Source organism: Schistocerca serialis, chromosome 2 (genome assembly GCF_023864345.2).
Source record: "Schistocerca serialis cubense isolate TAMUIC-IGC-003099 chromosome 2, iqSchSeri2.2, whole genome shotgun sequence".
Lineage (NCBI taxonomy): Eukaryota > Metazoa > Arthropoda > Insecta > Orthoptera > Acrididae > Schistocerca > Schistocerca serialis.
In genome coordinates, this window is record NC_064639.1 from 529718904 (window position 1) to 529735620 (window position 16717).

General features: G+C 39.2%; 1 protein-coding gene across 4 annotated transcripts in view; it reads right to left on the bottom strand.

The window, feature by feature from the left end:
• The window catches only part of LOC126457496 (conserved oligomeric Golgi complex subunit 4), a 123608-nt gene extending 109715 nt beyond the window's left edge, over positions 1-13893 (bottom strand). The window contains exons 1-2 of one of the 4 annotated variants that reach the window (XM_050093803.1): positions 13794-13871; positions 13619-13693 (exon numbers count right to left, since the gene is read on the bottom strand). Coding sequence is in view for 3 of the 4 variants with exons in the window: in XM_050093801.1 (XP_049949758.1) it covers positions 13619-13705 (87 nt within the window). In the remaining variant the exon portion in view is untranslated. Of the gene's footprint in view, positions 1-13618 lie in introns of all 4 variants that reach the window. The other 3 variants (XM_050093801.1, XM_050093802.1, XM_050093800.1) reach the window with 3 other exon arrangements.
• Positions 13894-16717: the final 2824 nt, after the last annotated feature.

Sequence of the window (16717 nt, forward strand, 5' to 3'; positions counted from 1 at the left end):
TCAGAATGTGGAAGTACAATGCCACCCATTTGGCTCTAGTGGAACTTTTTAATTGAATAAATCACCCACCAATGACAAAATTAAATGGAAAGAATCAGAGGTGATAACAGCAGACACCTCACTCTTCTGGAACACTAAACCCATAAACACTAATAGCAAAAATCAAACTTTTTTCAAACACACTAATTAAATTTAAATCAAATAAGTCTCACACACACATACAGGCATAAAACGTTAGCCCCCCGCCACCACCTACCTCCAAACTTTAACTCTAAAATGCACTATTCACTTCCTTCTCTCTATTCAGTCTTCACTTCATACTCTGTCATTTTCTGATCTCTAGGGAGAGATCATAGTGGAGGGGAAGGGGGGGGGGGGTTAGGGATAGTGTCTGGTGGGAGCATCCAAATAGTCTGTGTGGTGTAGCAAGCACTCAAGTCCCTTGAGACATGTTATGGAGCAACTGGGTACTAGATATCCTCAAGGTGGATAGTTCTTGTATGCCCTTTCTTGCACTCAGCCAATTTAGTAGTCGAAATGTTTACATACAATGTTGCGCAGTAGACCCAAGTTGTGTGACGAGCAACTTGCACGATTTTGGAAGTTGCTCCTGCTTTGATATTGTCAGATTTACCAGTGGTTGGGCTGGAGGACGTGGCAGAAGGTGTGTCCATGGGACAGATTTTACAGCAGGGACATTTGCGTGTGTAGTAACCTTGGGATAGGGATAACTGTTTGGAATGTCATAAGGTTTGAGTAGGATGTTTTGGAGGTTAGGATGTTTTGGAGGTTAGGATGTTTTGGAGGTTAGGAGGATAACACAAAGCAATGAGGAGAAAATTAGAGAAAGAGAGACTCTCATTTCAGGGCTTGACTTGAGAAAATCATAGCCTTGGCAGAAGAAAGTAATGAGGCATTCAAGGCCCGGGTCATACTGGATGACAAGGGTGGATGGTTCCGAATTTCCAGATTTCTCGAAGTGGGAACTATATTAGTTAAAGACATTGAATGGAGGATACTGACCAGATTTGTTTGTGAATAAGATTTGTGGGGTAGCTGCAGCAGAGGAAAATCTAGGAAACACTGTTGGTGTAGATGTTGAGAGATACCGCCATTTGCTGTGGATACCTGAACTGTAGGGAAGGGAGTGTTTGATATGGAAGGGGTGGCAGCTCTCAGCACTTATGTATCACTGCCTATTGGAAGGTTTTATATGGACTGGGTTTGAATGTTGGCTTCAGAGAGGTGGAAATCAATGTCAAGCCAGATGCCTTGGAAAAGGACCAAGTGAATCTGAGTTGGAAAAAGGATTTAAGTTCTCACACCCAGAAGCTCAGGAGTTGTTCTTCCCCACGAGTCCACTACAAATATATATCCGGTAAACCTCCTTTGCTTCCTGTTTGGATTTTGCTGTTGAATGTGAAGGTTTTACAACCATACCATGGTATGTTGTGCAATACTTGTAACCACTAGCTTAATTAGCTGCTTTCAGGTTGTAACCTGTTTTTTTGTTACTGCATTTGTTTCCACATGTACTTTGTTCTATTAACTATCTCAGTCCACGTTGCTGTGGTAACTTTCTGTGCCAGCTTTTTCACTGTGGTCAAAGTGGATGTTGTGAAGAAAGTTAGGTGTTTTACCTTATAAGTCACTTTCAGTTTACTACATGGTCCTCACTCCATCACTTTTAAGTCTTGACTCCATGGAGCAAGGATCTCACCACATTTAATTAATGAGGGAGGAGATATATGCAGTGCTAGGTCCATGGGCAGTTTCGCAACAATAAACATCTGTTAGCAGAACCTTAAACGTCAGTGTACTGTGCGTGATATGCTAATGTTTAAATAACGCAAAACAATTTTGTACGTACAGCTGAATTATAGCACACAGAGTTTGCTTCATTATTTTCAGGAAGAATAGGCATACCAGAAGTCAAAACAAAAGCAGCTGTCTTTTGCTGTCCTCAGTTGATTTTTCTTGTGAAGTTATGTACATCAGTCACTTCATCAGCCTCCCATACTTCCTTTAATTCACTTGCGTCAAGGGCTATTATGTACCTGAAAGTCACAACAGCTAAACTGAAATTTGGTCCACTGTGCAACTTCATCATGATTGACTATTCACCAAGAGATTTTGCAGTCTGCAGCAGTGATGCTTGACATATAGCGGCAGTTTCTGTTCTGCTAGCAGTGACTGATTTCAGAGGTGTTTAACTGATTTGAGGGATCCTGCTGTCCCACACAAGCTTCCTGAATACAGAAACGTTCTAGCATATATTCTTCTCTCTTAATTATTGGAAAAAATTGTGACAGCTGATTTGTGTTCTGCTACTGTTGTCTGGTCACATCACAGTTTGTGTATGTTTATATGGCTTAAATATTCACTTCTCTTAAGGTGCTTGTACCATTTGGGTGTGGCTGGGGCTTCACAAATTGCCCACTAATGTCCGTTTTGATTCGACATCCATCCTCCACCCTATCAGCAAGCAACTCATCTTCAGGTTTCTTCCAAGAGTTTGTACTATCCATGTGATCAAGGCAATCAAGTCAAACATTCCCCGTAACATACAATATTTCCCTGCAGTGTCACACAGTGGTCAGAAAAGCATGTACAGAGCTTATTGTTACATAGGCGGATGGCACACATCAGATCTGAGACAATGGGTTCATCAATTCCATACCCAGCAAAAAAACCAGTGGAGTTCCCAGTGCTGCTGCCATTTACTATGGCATATATCGTTTATCACATGACTTGGATGTGGTGAGCACCCCTACCTAGAGTTACAGAACAGTCTTGTCTCCAATTTTAAGTTAAAAAAGCCAATGAGGACTTCTTTAGAATTCACTGTGATGTGCCGCAACATCCAGTAATCAACTTTTTTTTTGAGCTACCTCTCCTGGCAAGTTCATAGCAGTAGTAGCATTTTGGATCCCGGCTGATGATGCCAATGATTTGAGCAAATGGCTCCACTATGGGCAATGTCTCCTTGGTGGGTCAGGAGAGTCTTGATGCTTATCACAGCATTGTAGAATGTATTAACAGTGCACTTCCCATTCCTTCCACAAATCATCCTAGTGGCTACAGATACATACACAATATTTTTGGACTGGGTGGTTGAGTGGACTCTGAGCTGTTCATGAGATGGTCTGTGCTTTAATCTCTGCTCAGCCTAGTTGCTACATTGTAAAACAGGGACTCAATGTCCATCAGAAAATGAGTTGTCTTCTAAGATTCAGCACAAACTTTGACACAGATGCATCAATGGTGTAGTGAATCAAGCTGATAATATGTCTGTATGCAGTTTTACATGCACTGTGAGTTGTCTGTACAGTGTCAATTTAGCATACTGAGTACTTGACTTGGTGGCTTTATTTTGCAGCACTGCTTTGTCAGACATTTGCACTCACATTGTGAAGTAGTCACTGTAGTGCAGGCCACTGAGAACTTGTCATAGAGCAGAATGTGTTAATGTTTGAGTGTATAACAAAAGACTGATGGCTAACAATAGGCCTGTAAGTATTGCTAAATATGACAAACATCTCTAGATAACAGAGATATCCTCTTCAGCCTGACATTTGGAGCAGATGATTGCATATTCACATACAAGGGAAAACACAAAAATAACCAGAATTTTTGTTATTTTGAATTTTAATAAACTCTACATTTATAGTACAGGGTGATTCAAAAAGAATACCACAACTTTAGGAATTTAAAACTCTGCAACGACAAAAGGCAGAGCTAAGCACTATATGTCGGCGAATTAAGGGAGCTATAAAGTTTCATTTAGTTGTACATTTGTTCGCTTGAGGCGATGTTGACTAGGCGTCAGCGTCAGTTGATGCTAAGATAGCGACCACTCAACAGAAAGCTTTTTGTGTTATTGAGTATGGCAGAAGTGAATCGACGACAGTTGTTCAGCGTGCACTTCGAACGAAGTATGGTGTTAAACCTCCTGATAGGTGGTGTATTAAACGTTGGTATAAACAGTTTACAGAGATTGGGTGTTTGTGCAAAGGGAAAAGTTCTGGACGGCCGAGAACGAGTGATGAAAATGTAGCACGCATCCAACAAGCATTTATTCGCAGCCCAGGAAAATCGACTCGCAGAGCTAGCAGAGAGCTGCAAATTCCACAATCAACTGTATGGAGAGTCCTACGAAAAAGGTTAGTTATGAAACCTTATCGTCTGAAATTGGTTCAAGCACTGTCTGCAGCTGATAAGATTAAAAGAATCGATTTCTGTGATTTTATCCTTGCTCAAATGGAAACAGATGAATCTTTCGTTTCAAAGATTGTGTTTAGTGATGAAGCAACTTTCCACACAAACGGGAAAGTCAACCGTCACAATGTCTGTATATGGGGCACTGAGAATGCGCGGGAAACAACTCAGTATGAACTTAACTCGCCTAAGGTGAACGTTTTCTGTGCCATTTCAGCCAATAAAGTTTTTGGTCCCTTTTTCTTCGAAGGTGCTACTGTAACTGGACTACAGTATCTGGAGATGTTAGAGAATTGGCTGTTCCCTCAGCTCGAACAAGAAGCACAACAATTCATATTTCAGCAGGATGGAGCGCCACCACATTGGCACTTATCTGTCCGTAACTACCTGAACGTCAACTACCCAAGGCGATGGATCAGCCGCCAGGCAGCCCGTGACAGAGCACTTCATCACTGGCCTCCAAGAAGCCCTGATCTTACTCCCTGCGATTTTTCCTAATGGGGGTATGTTAAGGATATGGTGTTTCGGCCACCTCTCCCAGCCACCATTGATGATTTGAAACGAGAAATAACAGCAGCTATCCAAACTGTTACGCCTGATATGCTACAGAGAGTGTGGAACGAGTTGGAGTATCAGGTTGATATTGCTCGAGTGTCTGGAGGGGGCCATATTGAACATCTCTGAACTTGTTTTTGAGTGAAAAAAAAAAACCTTTTTAAATACTCTTTGTAATGATGTATAACAAAAGGTTATATTATGTTTCTTTCATTAAATACACATTTTTAAAGTTGTGGTATTCTTTTTGAATCACCCTGTACTTTAGTCTGCTTCAGAGTAGTGTCCATATGCATCAATGCACTTGTCACAATGCTTTTGCCACAACTGAAAACAGTTCTGGAACTCATGAGGCAGGTTATTCTTCAAAGACGTTAGTGTGTTTTCTTTGACATTATCCACATCACTTAATCATTTTCCTTTCAGAATTTCTTCACCTGTGGATAACAAAAGCGCAAGCAGCACATTTTTTTTTTTATATACAATGAACTGTCAGAGCCATGCGGGCTGGAGCACTGTCGTGGTGGAGCAACCAGTTCCCATTTCCTCCACATTTCTGTCCTTTTTGTTGTACACTGTCACTAAGTAGCACATCCAGATAAAAATGTTGGTTCACTGTTTGTCCTGGAGGAATGAACTACTTGTGCACAATGCTACTGATATAAAAAAAAGGATCAACACTGTTTTCACAGTGTATCGCACTTGAAGGGCTTCCTTGGGTCATTGTGACGTAGCTAGTTTTCCACTGGCTCAACACTTGCTTTGACTCTGGATTGTACCCTTAGTACCAACTCTCACCCCCAGTCACAATTATTTTAAGAAAATTTGGATCATTCTGCATTTTACTCTTCAAGTTGCAGCAAACATTCACACACTTTTCTCTTCAGTCATCTGCGAGCAAGCAAGGAAAAAATTTTGCAGCACCCATCTCACATGCAAATCTTCGGTTAAAATTCGCTGGACTGTGCTCCGTGACACTTTCATTTCTTCATAAACTTGGTCAATGGTCCTTCAATGATCTTCACCAAGTGCACATTTCATTGTGGCAATGTTTTCAACGTATTTTACTGTCGAAGGACAATCTTAGCGTGGCATGTCTTCAGTTGACACACTGCCAGATTTGAAATGAGAAAACCACTTGCAGACCTGTGATTTCCCCACAGCATCATCATAAAGGCTTCTTGAAGCATCCCGATAGTCTCTGCTGCAGTTTTCCCTAAAAGAAAACAAATTTTCATTCTTGTTCCTTCTTGTCAGCCATGTCATTAATCACCAAAGGGTTGAAATAAGAACACAAACAACAGAGCATCACAAACAAACAATTTAACTCCAACTGATTCCAGCCGAGTGATGTGGGAGACCGCAAACTAACACCACTTAACAGCAAAATGCGTAACTAAAAAGAACGTATGTGCAACATTTCGATTCTAGCTATTTTTGGGTCTCACCTTGTAGCGCACTATGTGCAATTAGGTGCAGAGGAGGAGCATGTGGCAGTATCAGAGAGCAATCACATGATGACAGACAGTAAACCCACTAGGTGCACTGGTGATGTCATTCCTGTGGAGAGCATCAGTCTTTAGAGCGAAGAACGTCAGAGTTTTTAAAATGAGCCTCCTGGGTGCACAAACACAAGAGTCTATCCTCCACTAAGTGTCTCAATTCCTGCACATGTTACTTGAGCCTATTTCTGTTGCAGTGGAATAAGAGTCATATTACAAGTGTGGCTTTTCACTTTCTTTTGTCTTTCATCGAGCCTGACAATTTGAGCTGGGTCCTTAGCCAAGAGATTTATTGGTTCCATGATGCTAACCATCAAGTCCATGGACAATGCTAGTGGGTTATCATCTCATCCATTAGACAGAACAAATGTAGTGTGGTCTGAGGTTTTTATGCAAAATTTTTGAATGGTTGTCTTTGTGAATGTTTATCATTCATAGATTAAGGTACAGGCTCAACAATTTGGGTTTTAATATTTAATTTTTTCTTACATACTGAGATGAATGATAGACTTTGAGCATGGTCTGGTGTCCTGAGAGACAACTGACTTAGCAGTAGTAGATCTGCAGGATCACATGCAGGTATGTGTGTCTGCTCAAGCTTCCATTGCTCAATTTTCTGTCAAAGACATATTAGTATTCACAGCTCTTTTGCTTGCCCATCTTCATAGCTGGGCAGTTAGCACACTTGACTGCCATACAGAGGACCCACATTCAATTCCTGGTACCAACAGGGATTTTTTCCTTGGAGAGGGGTGTGGAATTGGGTACACTGAGCCTTGTGAGACCTAGCAAGCTACTAGTTGAATGAGAGGTAGTGGTTCCTGGAAAGCTGATAAAGACTGGTATCACACTGTGCTGACCTCTTGCCCGTCCATGTTACACTCAAATGACGGCACACAGGTGAATGTAGAAATGACACTGCAGCCACTCAGCATTGCACACCCTCTCTGCCTGATCACTGAGTTTCTTGTTTCATCATAATTATTCAAATGATGATGTAAATATTGTTGACTTAACAGTCTGCTAGACCTTTTTCTACCTTTGCAATAACAAATTTATTTCACTACCTCTAATGAAGTATTTCATTAGAGGTTTGTTTCTTACTCACAGCCTGGTTGGTTTAGCCAAGATCTCTGTCCCCTGACAGACATATTAGCCTGTTGTCAAACTGCACAGTTGCTGAAGCCTATCCAGAAGTTACACTGATGGAAAACTAATTGTGGTCACAGAACCCAGAATGGAATTATTGGTTTCACCAACCACAAAGTCAGTTATTATTGACAGAGCCTTTTAGGAGGTACATGTAGCTTAATAAATTCTACCGACATAGTAAGCAGTGTATAAGAAGAGGAACCAAGGACCATGTAAAACTGCTCTTAAATTCCAATACCTGTTTACACAATAATTTTATAAACATAATACCTTTCATCATATACTGAAAAACAAAACTGATAAAATTTTTGAAATTATGGCACATATAGAAAGCACAGACAATTGTCCATCCAGTGAAGCATCCATGAATGGAATAATATGATAGACAAATAACATCAGTATGAAGTATGCTTTGCTATAATAAGTGTGACAGTTTGTGGAGAATAAATGTACCATAAAGTAACACAAAAAGAATACAATAATACTGGTACCATAAGTTCTCTGCTATAAACTGGTTTGTAGGGTGAACAGTCAGAAAAGACCCATCAGCAAGTCAAGGTCAGTTCTGTTATCACCCAAAACTGATTATAAGTCTAAAATTTTTATAGCTAGTGGAACTACAAGTCCAACTGTTAGAAAGCTGAAGAATGTTGAGAGGGTATGACATTGTCCTGGTGCAAGATTACTCTACAAAAATCACTCATCATGTGTTATGGCAAATTTAATAAACAGTTGTGAATGTTACATAACCAAATTAACACCAGTGTGCATAATGTGAATTGCTGTAATGAGTTACACAAGTATGTACTGAGCTGCTTAAAGGTCTTAAATTGCCTTATCTCTAACAGCTAGGCCCAAGGGAATTGACAGTGCTGAAGAAACAGAATAATGTAATAGGAAGGGGTTATTCATACTATATGAATTTCACATCACATCTCTGGCTCATGTTTGTTTGCCTGTAAGTTTTGCACACAGAATATTGGGTAAAATCCTCAAAATGGATCTCGTTGTTCTTCTTGTTGTTGTACAATACACGTACATGTTGCTGTTGTTGTCATGGATTGATGCAGCTCTCTGTCCTAGTCTATCCTATGGAAGCCTTTTCATCACAGCATCCATTTGAACCTACTTACTGTATTCAAGCCTTAGCCTCTATCTATAATTCCCACCTCCCCCACAATTCCTCCCATCAGTTAATAATCAACAATTCCTCTTTGCCTCAGAATGTGTATTATTAACTGATCTCTTCTTTCAGTCAAGTTATCACAAATATTTACTTTTTCCCCCCTTATTTGATTCAGTATGTCTTCAGCTGCTATTCAGTCTACCCAGCTAAACCTCAGCATTCTACTATACCACCAAACTTTAAAACTTCTATTCTTTTCTTGTCTGAACTGCTCATCGTCCACATTTCACTTCCATACAAGACTGCACTCTAGACAAACACCTTTAGAAAAGCCTCCCTAACACTTAATTTGGTATTAGGTGTTAACAATTTCATTTTTTTTTTTTTCAGCAATGCTTTTCTGGCTGCAGCCATTCTGCATTTTGGATCCTTTCTAGTTCGGCCATTATCATTTATTTTGTTGCTCAATTAGCAAAACTCATCTACTACTTTTAGTGTCTCATTTCCTAATCTAATTTCCTCAGCATAACCCAATTTAACTGCATTCTATTACCCTTGTTTTACTTTTGATAATGTTTATCTTATATGTTCAAGTGTCATTCCAAGCCTTTTGCCATCTCTAACAGAATTACAAGTCACCAGAAAACTTAAAGTATTTTTTTTCTTTTTTTTCTGAAGTTTAATTTCCTTTCAAATTTCCCCTTCGTTTTCTTCACTGCTCCTTCAATGTGTAGACTGAACAGCTTCGCAGATAAGTTACAACCATGTCTCAAACCTTCTCAGCTACAGCTGCCCTTTCAAGTCTTACGACTCATTTTTAACTGCTGTCTGCTTCTGTACAAGCTGTAAGTAACATTTCACTCACTACATTTTATTCGGGCTATCTTCAAAATTTCACAGTGTAGTCCAGTGAACATTCTTAAAAACTGTATCTGAATGTACAAATGCTGTAAATGTAGGTTTGCCTTTTTTCAACCTATCTTCCTCGCATGTTCCTGCATTTTTACAGAACCCACACTGATCTACCTGATGTTTGGTTTTAGCAATTTTTCCATTTTTCTGTAAATAAATATTTTGCATCCATGAATTATAAACTGGAAGTTTGGTACTATCCTGACTTATCAGCACCTACCTTCTTTGAAATTAGAATTGTTACATTCTTCCTGAACTCTGCGGGTATTTTTCCTGTATCATATGCCTCGCACACCAGATTCAATGTTTTTGTCATTGCTGTCTCTCCCTCAAACCTTCCAGTGTCACAATGTGTCTTCCATGTATACAGCTTTCTTTCATGATTCTTAAACAAAGTGTTTAAATGATTAAATTATGCTTCATGCAAAATTTTACCAGATGGTGTCCTTTTTCATTCATTTACTCTTGCCCATGTTCTCCTATCATATTTCCTTCTCTTCCTTTTTGCACTACCAAATTTCAGTCACGCATCTCAATTAATTTTCATCTCACTTAGCTATCTGAATAATTTCCTTTGTTACATCATACATTTATTTAATCTCTTTATCATCTGCAGAATTATTCTGCATATACGGTAAACTTGTATTACTGTGGTGGGTGTTGTCTTCGTGTCTATCTTGGCTGTGATGGCATGTTAACCTTGCTACTCACAGTAGCTTACCTGCATTCTCTTTTCTTAGTCATTACTAGCCTGCTTCTACATCACCCCTATTTTATTTTGTATTGATAACTCTGTACTCACCTCACCAAAGTCCTGTTCTTCCTGCCACCACACTTCATAAATTTCCAGTAGCTCAAACTCCTACCAATTCATTTCCCTTTTTAAATCCTCTAACTTACCTACCCCATTAAGGGATCTAATATTCCACACTCCAACCTGTAGAATGCAAGGTCTTTTTTAAGATTATGATATCCTCCCGAGTACTTCCCTCTCATAGATCCAAACTGGGGCTATTTATCTCCAGAACATTGTACCCATGACGATGCCATCTTCATTAAGCTGCACAGTAAAGCTGTGTGTCATTGGGAAAAGTAACAACTATAGTTCCCACTTGTTTGCAGCCAACTGCAGTACCACAATAGCAAAGCCATTTTGGCTAACGTTACAATACCATATCAGTCACACATCCAGACTGCTGCCCCTGGATGTGTTGAAAGTACTGCTGCCCCTCTTCAGGAACTATAGGTTGGTTTGACCTCTCCACAGATACCCTTTTAAGGGTCGACAGAAGCGTCCGATCCAACGCATCGGCTTTGACCCATGATGTAAGGGTGTTGTCGTGTGTGACGTCATGACGGCGCGGAGTTTGGTTTGAGTGTGGCTGTCTCCAGTTCTGTTTTATCTTATTTTATTTACTTTTCTGATCTGTTTGTTCTATCTCGTGAGATTTTTTTTTTTTTAATTTAAAAACACTTATTACTTATTTTAATTATCTGTTTCCTCGAATTTCTGTTTTAGTTTATTATATTTATCTTTCTGATCTGTTTGTTCTATCCCGTGAGATTTTTTTTTTTTTTAAAAAAAGACAAAAAACACTAATTAGCTACTGAAGCATCTTTATCTTCTATGGGTTGCAGGGGTTATGACCCCTGGGGAGGTGGGTGGGTATTCATGCATGGCTGTCTTCACTTACATGTTGTAGCTACGCAAGGCATCTAAATTTGTTTATATTTAGTTTGCCCCCTACCCAAAACATCCCATTTCCCGCGCTTGTCCCGTTAGTGTCATTAGGCTTCTTGTGGAAAGTGTGTGTGTTTCTTTTTGTTTCCGCCATATTTGTGACGTCATGGGTCAAAGCAGACGGGTAGGATCGGACGCTTCTGTATTTCCCCCTTTTATTGTAATTGCACCAATGATATCGTTATCTGTATTGTTGATGCACACTAGCCACCCGATCTCAGCAAAGCTCACAGTTCACAGGGAACATGTAAACAATCAGAATACTCACAGAGGACATCTCTATATTCTAAAATAGGTTTTATGAATGTATTTTGCAGTTTTAATTTTTGTAACAAAAACTGTATTTAAAATACCAAAGTGCAATAAGCATTGGACAAATCTAGGCATCAGGTTATGCTACAGATTAATCTGTTACCACTACTTGCCTTACCAATCAGTTTCAATGTCATCTCCCACTCACAACTATGTAATGTAATCTAGACCTCACCCTAAGCCATGATCAGCCTGTCACTCTAACCTAACATTGTAACGAAGTGACATACACCAGCTTCTTTAACTTAAATACAATCAACATTACAGTACGAACCAGTCCAGAAGTCTTGCAGAGCCTGAACACAGTGTTGTGGTTGCTTTCTGTCATTTTATGCCTTTACTTTTATCACCTTTCTTTTCAGAAAACTGCATGTTTAAGGTTATGTCCACATATCATACAGGTCACTATTAAGGAGGAGGAAGGCTTTAACCCCCTTAAGACCATTATGATATAGGTTTCCCTAAATTACCGCCCCAAATGGTGGGGTGGTATCTACCACTAGGCCTTGGACGAGAAACTGTACTATCACCGAGAGAGATGGCGCAGTGGTTAGCACACTGGACTCACATTCGGGAGGACGGCGGTTTAATCCCACATCCGGCCATCCTGATTTAGGTTTTCCGTGATTTCCCTAAATCGCTTCTGGCAAATACCGGGATGGCTGACTTCCTTCCCATCCTTCCCTAATCCAATGGGGCCGATGATGTCGCTGTTTGGTCCCTTCCTCCAAATCAACCAATCAACCTCTACTATCCCTGTCAAACTAAACCTTTAAGTAAGTAAATGTTAAAACAACAGCTGATTCCTCAAAACTGGGGGGCTATTAAGTACGGGGTCCCACAGGGTTCGGTCTTAGGTCCTTTACTGTTCTTGATATACATTAATGACTTACCATTCCACATTGATGAAGATGCAAAGTTACTTCTTTTTGCTGATGATACAAGTATAGTAATAACATCCAAAAACCAAGAACTAAGTGATGTAATTGTAAATGATGTTTTTCACAATATTATTAAGTGGTTCTCAGCAAACGGACTCTTTAAATTTTGATAAAACACAGTATACACAACTCCAGTAATAAATATAGACTTTGAACAGAAGTCTGTAGCTAAGGTAGAATTTTCAAAATTTTTAGGTGTGTCCATTGATGAGAGGCTAAACTGGAAGCAACACATTGATGGTCTGCTGAAACGTCTGAGTTCAGCTACGTATGCTATTAGGGTTATTGCAAATTTTGGTGATAAGAATCTCAGTAAATTAGCTTACTGTGCCTACTTTCATTCACTGCTTTCATATGGCATCACATTCTGGGGTAATTCAATGTTGATTAGAAAAGTATTTGTTGCTCAAAAATGTGTAATCAGAATAATTGCTGGAGCCCTCCACAGTCATCCTGCAGACATCTATTTAAGGATCTAGAGATCCTCACAGTATATATATATATTCACTTATGAAATTTGTTGTTAATGATCCAACCCAGTTCAAAAGTAATAGCAGTGTGCATAGCTATAACACCAGGAGAAAGGATGATCTTCACTATGCAGGGTTAAATCTGACTTTGGCACAGAAAGGGGTAAATTATGCTGCCACAAAAGTCTTTGGTCACCTACCAAACAGCATCAAAAGCCTGACAGACAGCCAACTAATATTTTAAAATAAATTAAAAGAATTTCTAGATGACAACTCCTTCTACTCATTGGCTGAATTTTTAGATATAAATTAAGGGAAAAAAACTTAAACATTTGTGTCATGCAATATTTTGTGTAATGTAATATCTTGTACAGACATGTTTTATTAACCTGACACGTTCCACATCATTACGAAGTGTCGTATTCATGATCTATGGAACATGTGTTAATCTAATCTAATCTAAATGACTATGTATATGAATTGTGTTATTTTCCGTCGTAAAACTGCAATACTTTGTAAAAAGTTATCCATGGATGTATAAAACAACAGCAACAACAACAATACTAATCTCTATTGTATTGAATAATTTTGACAACTGAGGGGACTGTAACAGCAATTCCCATCTGCAACATTACAACTACTGTTACAAACACTTTCAGACTGGCGAATTTTTACACATGAGCACTTACTTCCTCTTTCTGCAGTTCATTATAAGCAGACCGTATCTGTTCCTCGGTATAGTGTCCCGATTCCTTCGTGGCCAACTGTAGAGACATTGTCTAAGTTCAAGTGCTACAAACAGCAATAAGTACTTTCCAAACCAACAATGCGGGTTCATTCATATTTCACACAAAAAATACACACTTCTCAACCATCAACAACTAATCCTCAACAACACAACACTAGCAAGACTTCGGCTGCTAACTGCCGTCTGCCAACACTTATAAACAAACCAAAGATTTTATCCCAAACATACGAGATGTCATTTTTTATTCCCCTTTGGGCATGAACTGTGTGAAATAGCCAAAGCTTTAGTCCAAAGGTAGTTATAGAACGAGATGTAGTTTTTATTTCACTTTGCGCATGTACTTAAAAAACGTCAAGTCACACCTGACGGAATAGAACGCCAAAACCCACCATGCGTTTCAAAAGGCTGCATTTTTACGCATGACGTCAACAGAACGAAACACTAACGTCAAGAAGTCTCAGGAAGATAGTTTTGACGTTGACGTTGTTAGGGGACGATGGTGTCGTCTGCTAATATCAGAAGTTAAACCTATTCTTGCTAAGAAGCGTACACACTGAAGTTTTTGTTAAAAACATGTTTCCAGCGTTGTTCGGCAACCTTGTTTCTTGTGTCTGGTCAACGCTGCTGCTATGTCTATAGTGCGTTTAAAATTACTTGACAGCACAATCATATATTATGTCTGTGCTTGACGGTTCACCTCTGTCACTTGTCGCTTCAGAATTGCCACATCGACTGCTGGCTACCGCTCGGTTTTAAATGACCGTTATAGGTGACACACGGACACGGCGGTACACTTCACAAGTGCTGTTAATGTATAACGCAGAGCAACGTAGAAAGCGGCCGCCGCGAAGTATGGCTGAAATGCAAGATGCTCTGTCGATCGTTGATTTCAAGTGACCAGTGAGTGAACTGTGGCAGATGACACAGAGCTAAAATCACGATCGCTTTGTCCACGGCGATTGAAGGTAACCTCTACAAATAAACCCAAGGCAAAAAAAAAAAAAAAAAAAAAAAAAAATGCAGTATCAGTGCTAAAAGCAAACTATAATTTCCCGCTGTCATTACTTGCCTGAAACTACCCTCACACTGGCTTCACGAGCTGCTTCGTTACCAACCGATGAGCAGTCGTGATTGGCATTTGGTTGCAGATTATAAGTGACACAGGCAGATTCCAAACGAAATAAGAATGATAGGAAAAACTAGCAAATAAAAAAGTCAATACGATGATGAAAGAGGTGCCACAAAGTATTTCCAGTAAAAAATTGCATTTAAGTAAATAAATTGAATAAAAATAACAATAAAAGTATTTCGATTAGATTTGGAAATTTAAGAATGTCACAGCATTTGACGAGTTTCGAACTTATTAGCTTCTACACATCAGGTTTATACATCAATCACTAGACAACTCCATTATGCTAAGTTAGGGTGCTATAGTTATGACTCTGATGTCACAGTCACAGTTAGTGATGGACTAAACTGCGATTTTCCGATATCAGTGATTTCTGTGAATGCTACTTTTCAGTATCTGTTATTCTTAACTGTGATTTGTCGCAGTTAAGGAACATAGGTCGTGTATCTCCCCGCCACTACTATTTCTGCGATTTCTGCTACGTCCGCGATTTCTGCTACTTCTGCGATTTCTGTGACTTCTGCGATTTCTGTGACTCCTGCGATTTCTGCGACTTACCACCGTATGAAAAAGTTACATCTGTCAACACAGAAAATTGCATCTCAACAAACCTGTCATTGGCAAGTATGTTTTACGTTTTTTCTTCCTGTGAAAATATTTATAGTGTAATTAATATGTAAGTAGCCGTACAGTACCGTAATAGTTCGTGTTTAGAAAATGAATTGTAATATATTGTTATGTTCACAGGTACCTGAACTACATTTCAGTCAATCAGTAAAGTGATAACTCAAAATATCATTGTCAACAGATCTGAAGAAATTGCCGCTGCGTCTTTAGACCGTTTTCGTCAGACGAGAGGTTAGTTTCTAAGCGTTTCGATGGACTTAATTACTTCAGTGAGATCGTTCTTGCAAATGTGCTATTCACTATAGCAAATATTAGCAATCTACTCTGTCAATTATATTGCTAGTAATTAGTGACAGCAAAAATTGTTTAATAATCCTTGTGTTTTTGCAGATGCAGTTCTGACTCTGATTACTGGTTGCTGTACGTATCTATCTGCATCAAGGCAGTTGAGAGAGAGACTCGTGAAGATTCAAGACAGCTCTTAGAGGATTTGCAGTTTAAAAGTGAAATAGTTGTGAAATAAGTGTGTGAATGATTAAACTGTGTTTTATTGAAGTTGTTGGGCGATTTTAAAGGAATAATAAATGTTAAATACAGTGAGTGAATAATAAAAATCTCATTTTCCACATGTTAAGCTTCCAATACCCGTAATTTTCCCCCACTTACTTATTGGTATACACTTGTTGGAGAGTGACATGCCGCCCCCCCCCCCCCCCTTTCTCCACAATATTGGTGTGACACTGACCTGTAACATATCCCGAAATCTACAATATGCATTTTGAGGCTGTTGATATGAAAGTGGGAAGTACAGATCTTCCAGTTAAATCAGGAATAGCTTAAGTGCATTACTTGAAAGTAACACAGGAAAATCGTACTTATGTAGGTGGTAGTAGTGTCGGCAAAAAGTTCTTGTGTGTAAAGTTGCCATGTAGAATACCAGGTGTAAAACTTTTCTCCCGAGTCTTAAACTGTGTTGGAACAAAAGTGAGGCATTCATGTGACTGTTTTCATTTCACTACACTTATACAGATGTCTGAGTTCTGCTGTGTTAACATTGCAAAGTCCTGTAGGCATGTGGAGTATTAACCAAAACTGTCATATTGGAAGCAGAATCAAACACATTTGTTACGTTACTTGATATTTTCAGGAGAAAAAGACAATGTTGCTTCTTATTAATATAATACATTCAGAGTCACAGCAGTATTTGACCAATCATAACTGATGCTGAATGTGTATGTCGTCATATAATATGAAGGGCTTATTTCAATAGTGGTACAAGTCCAT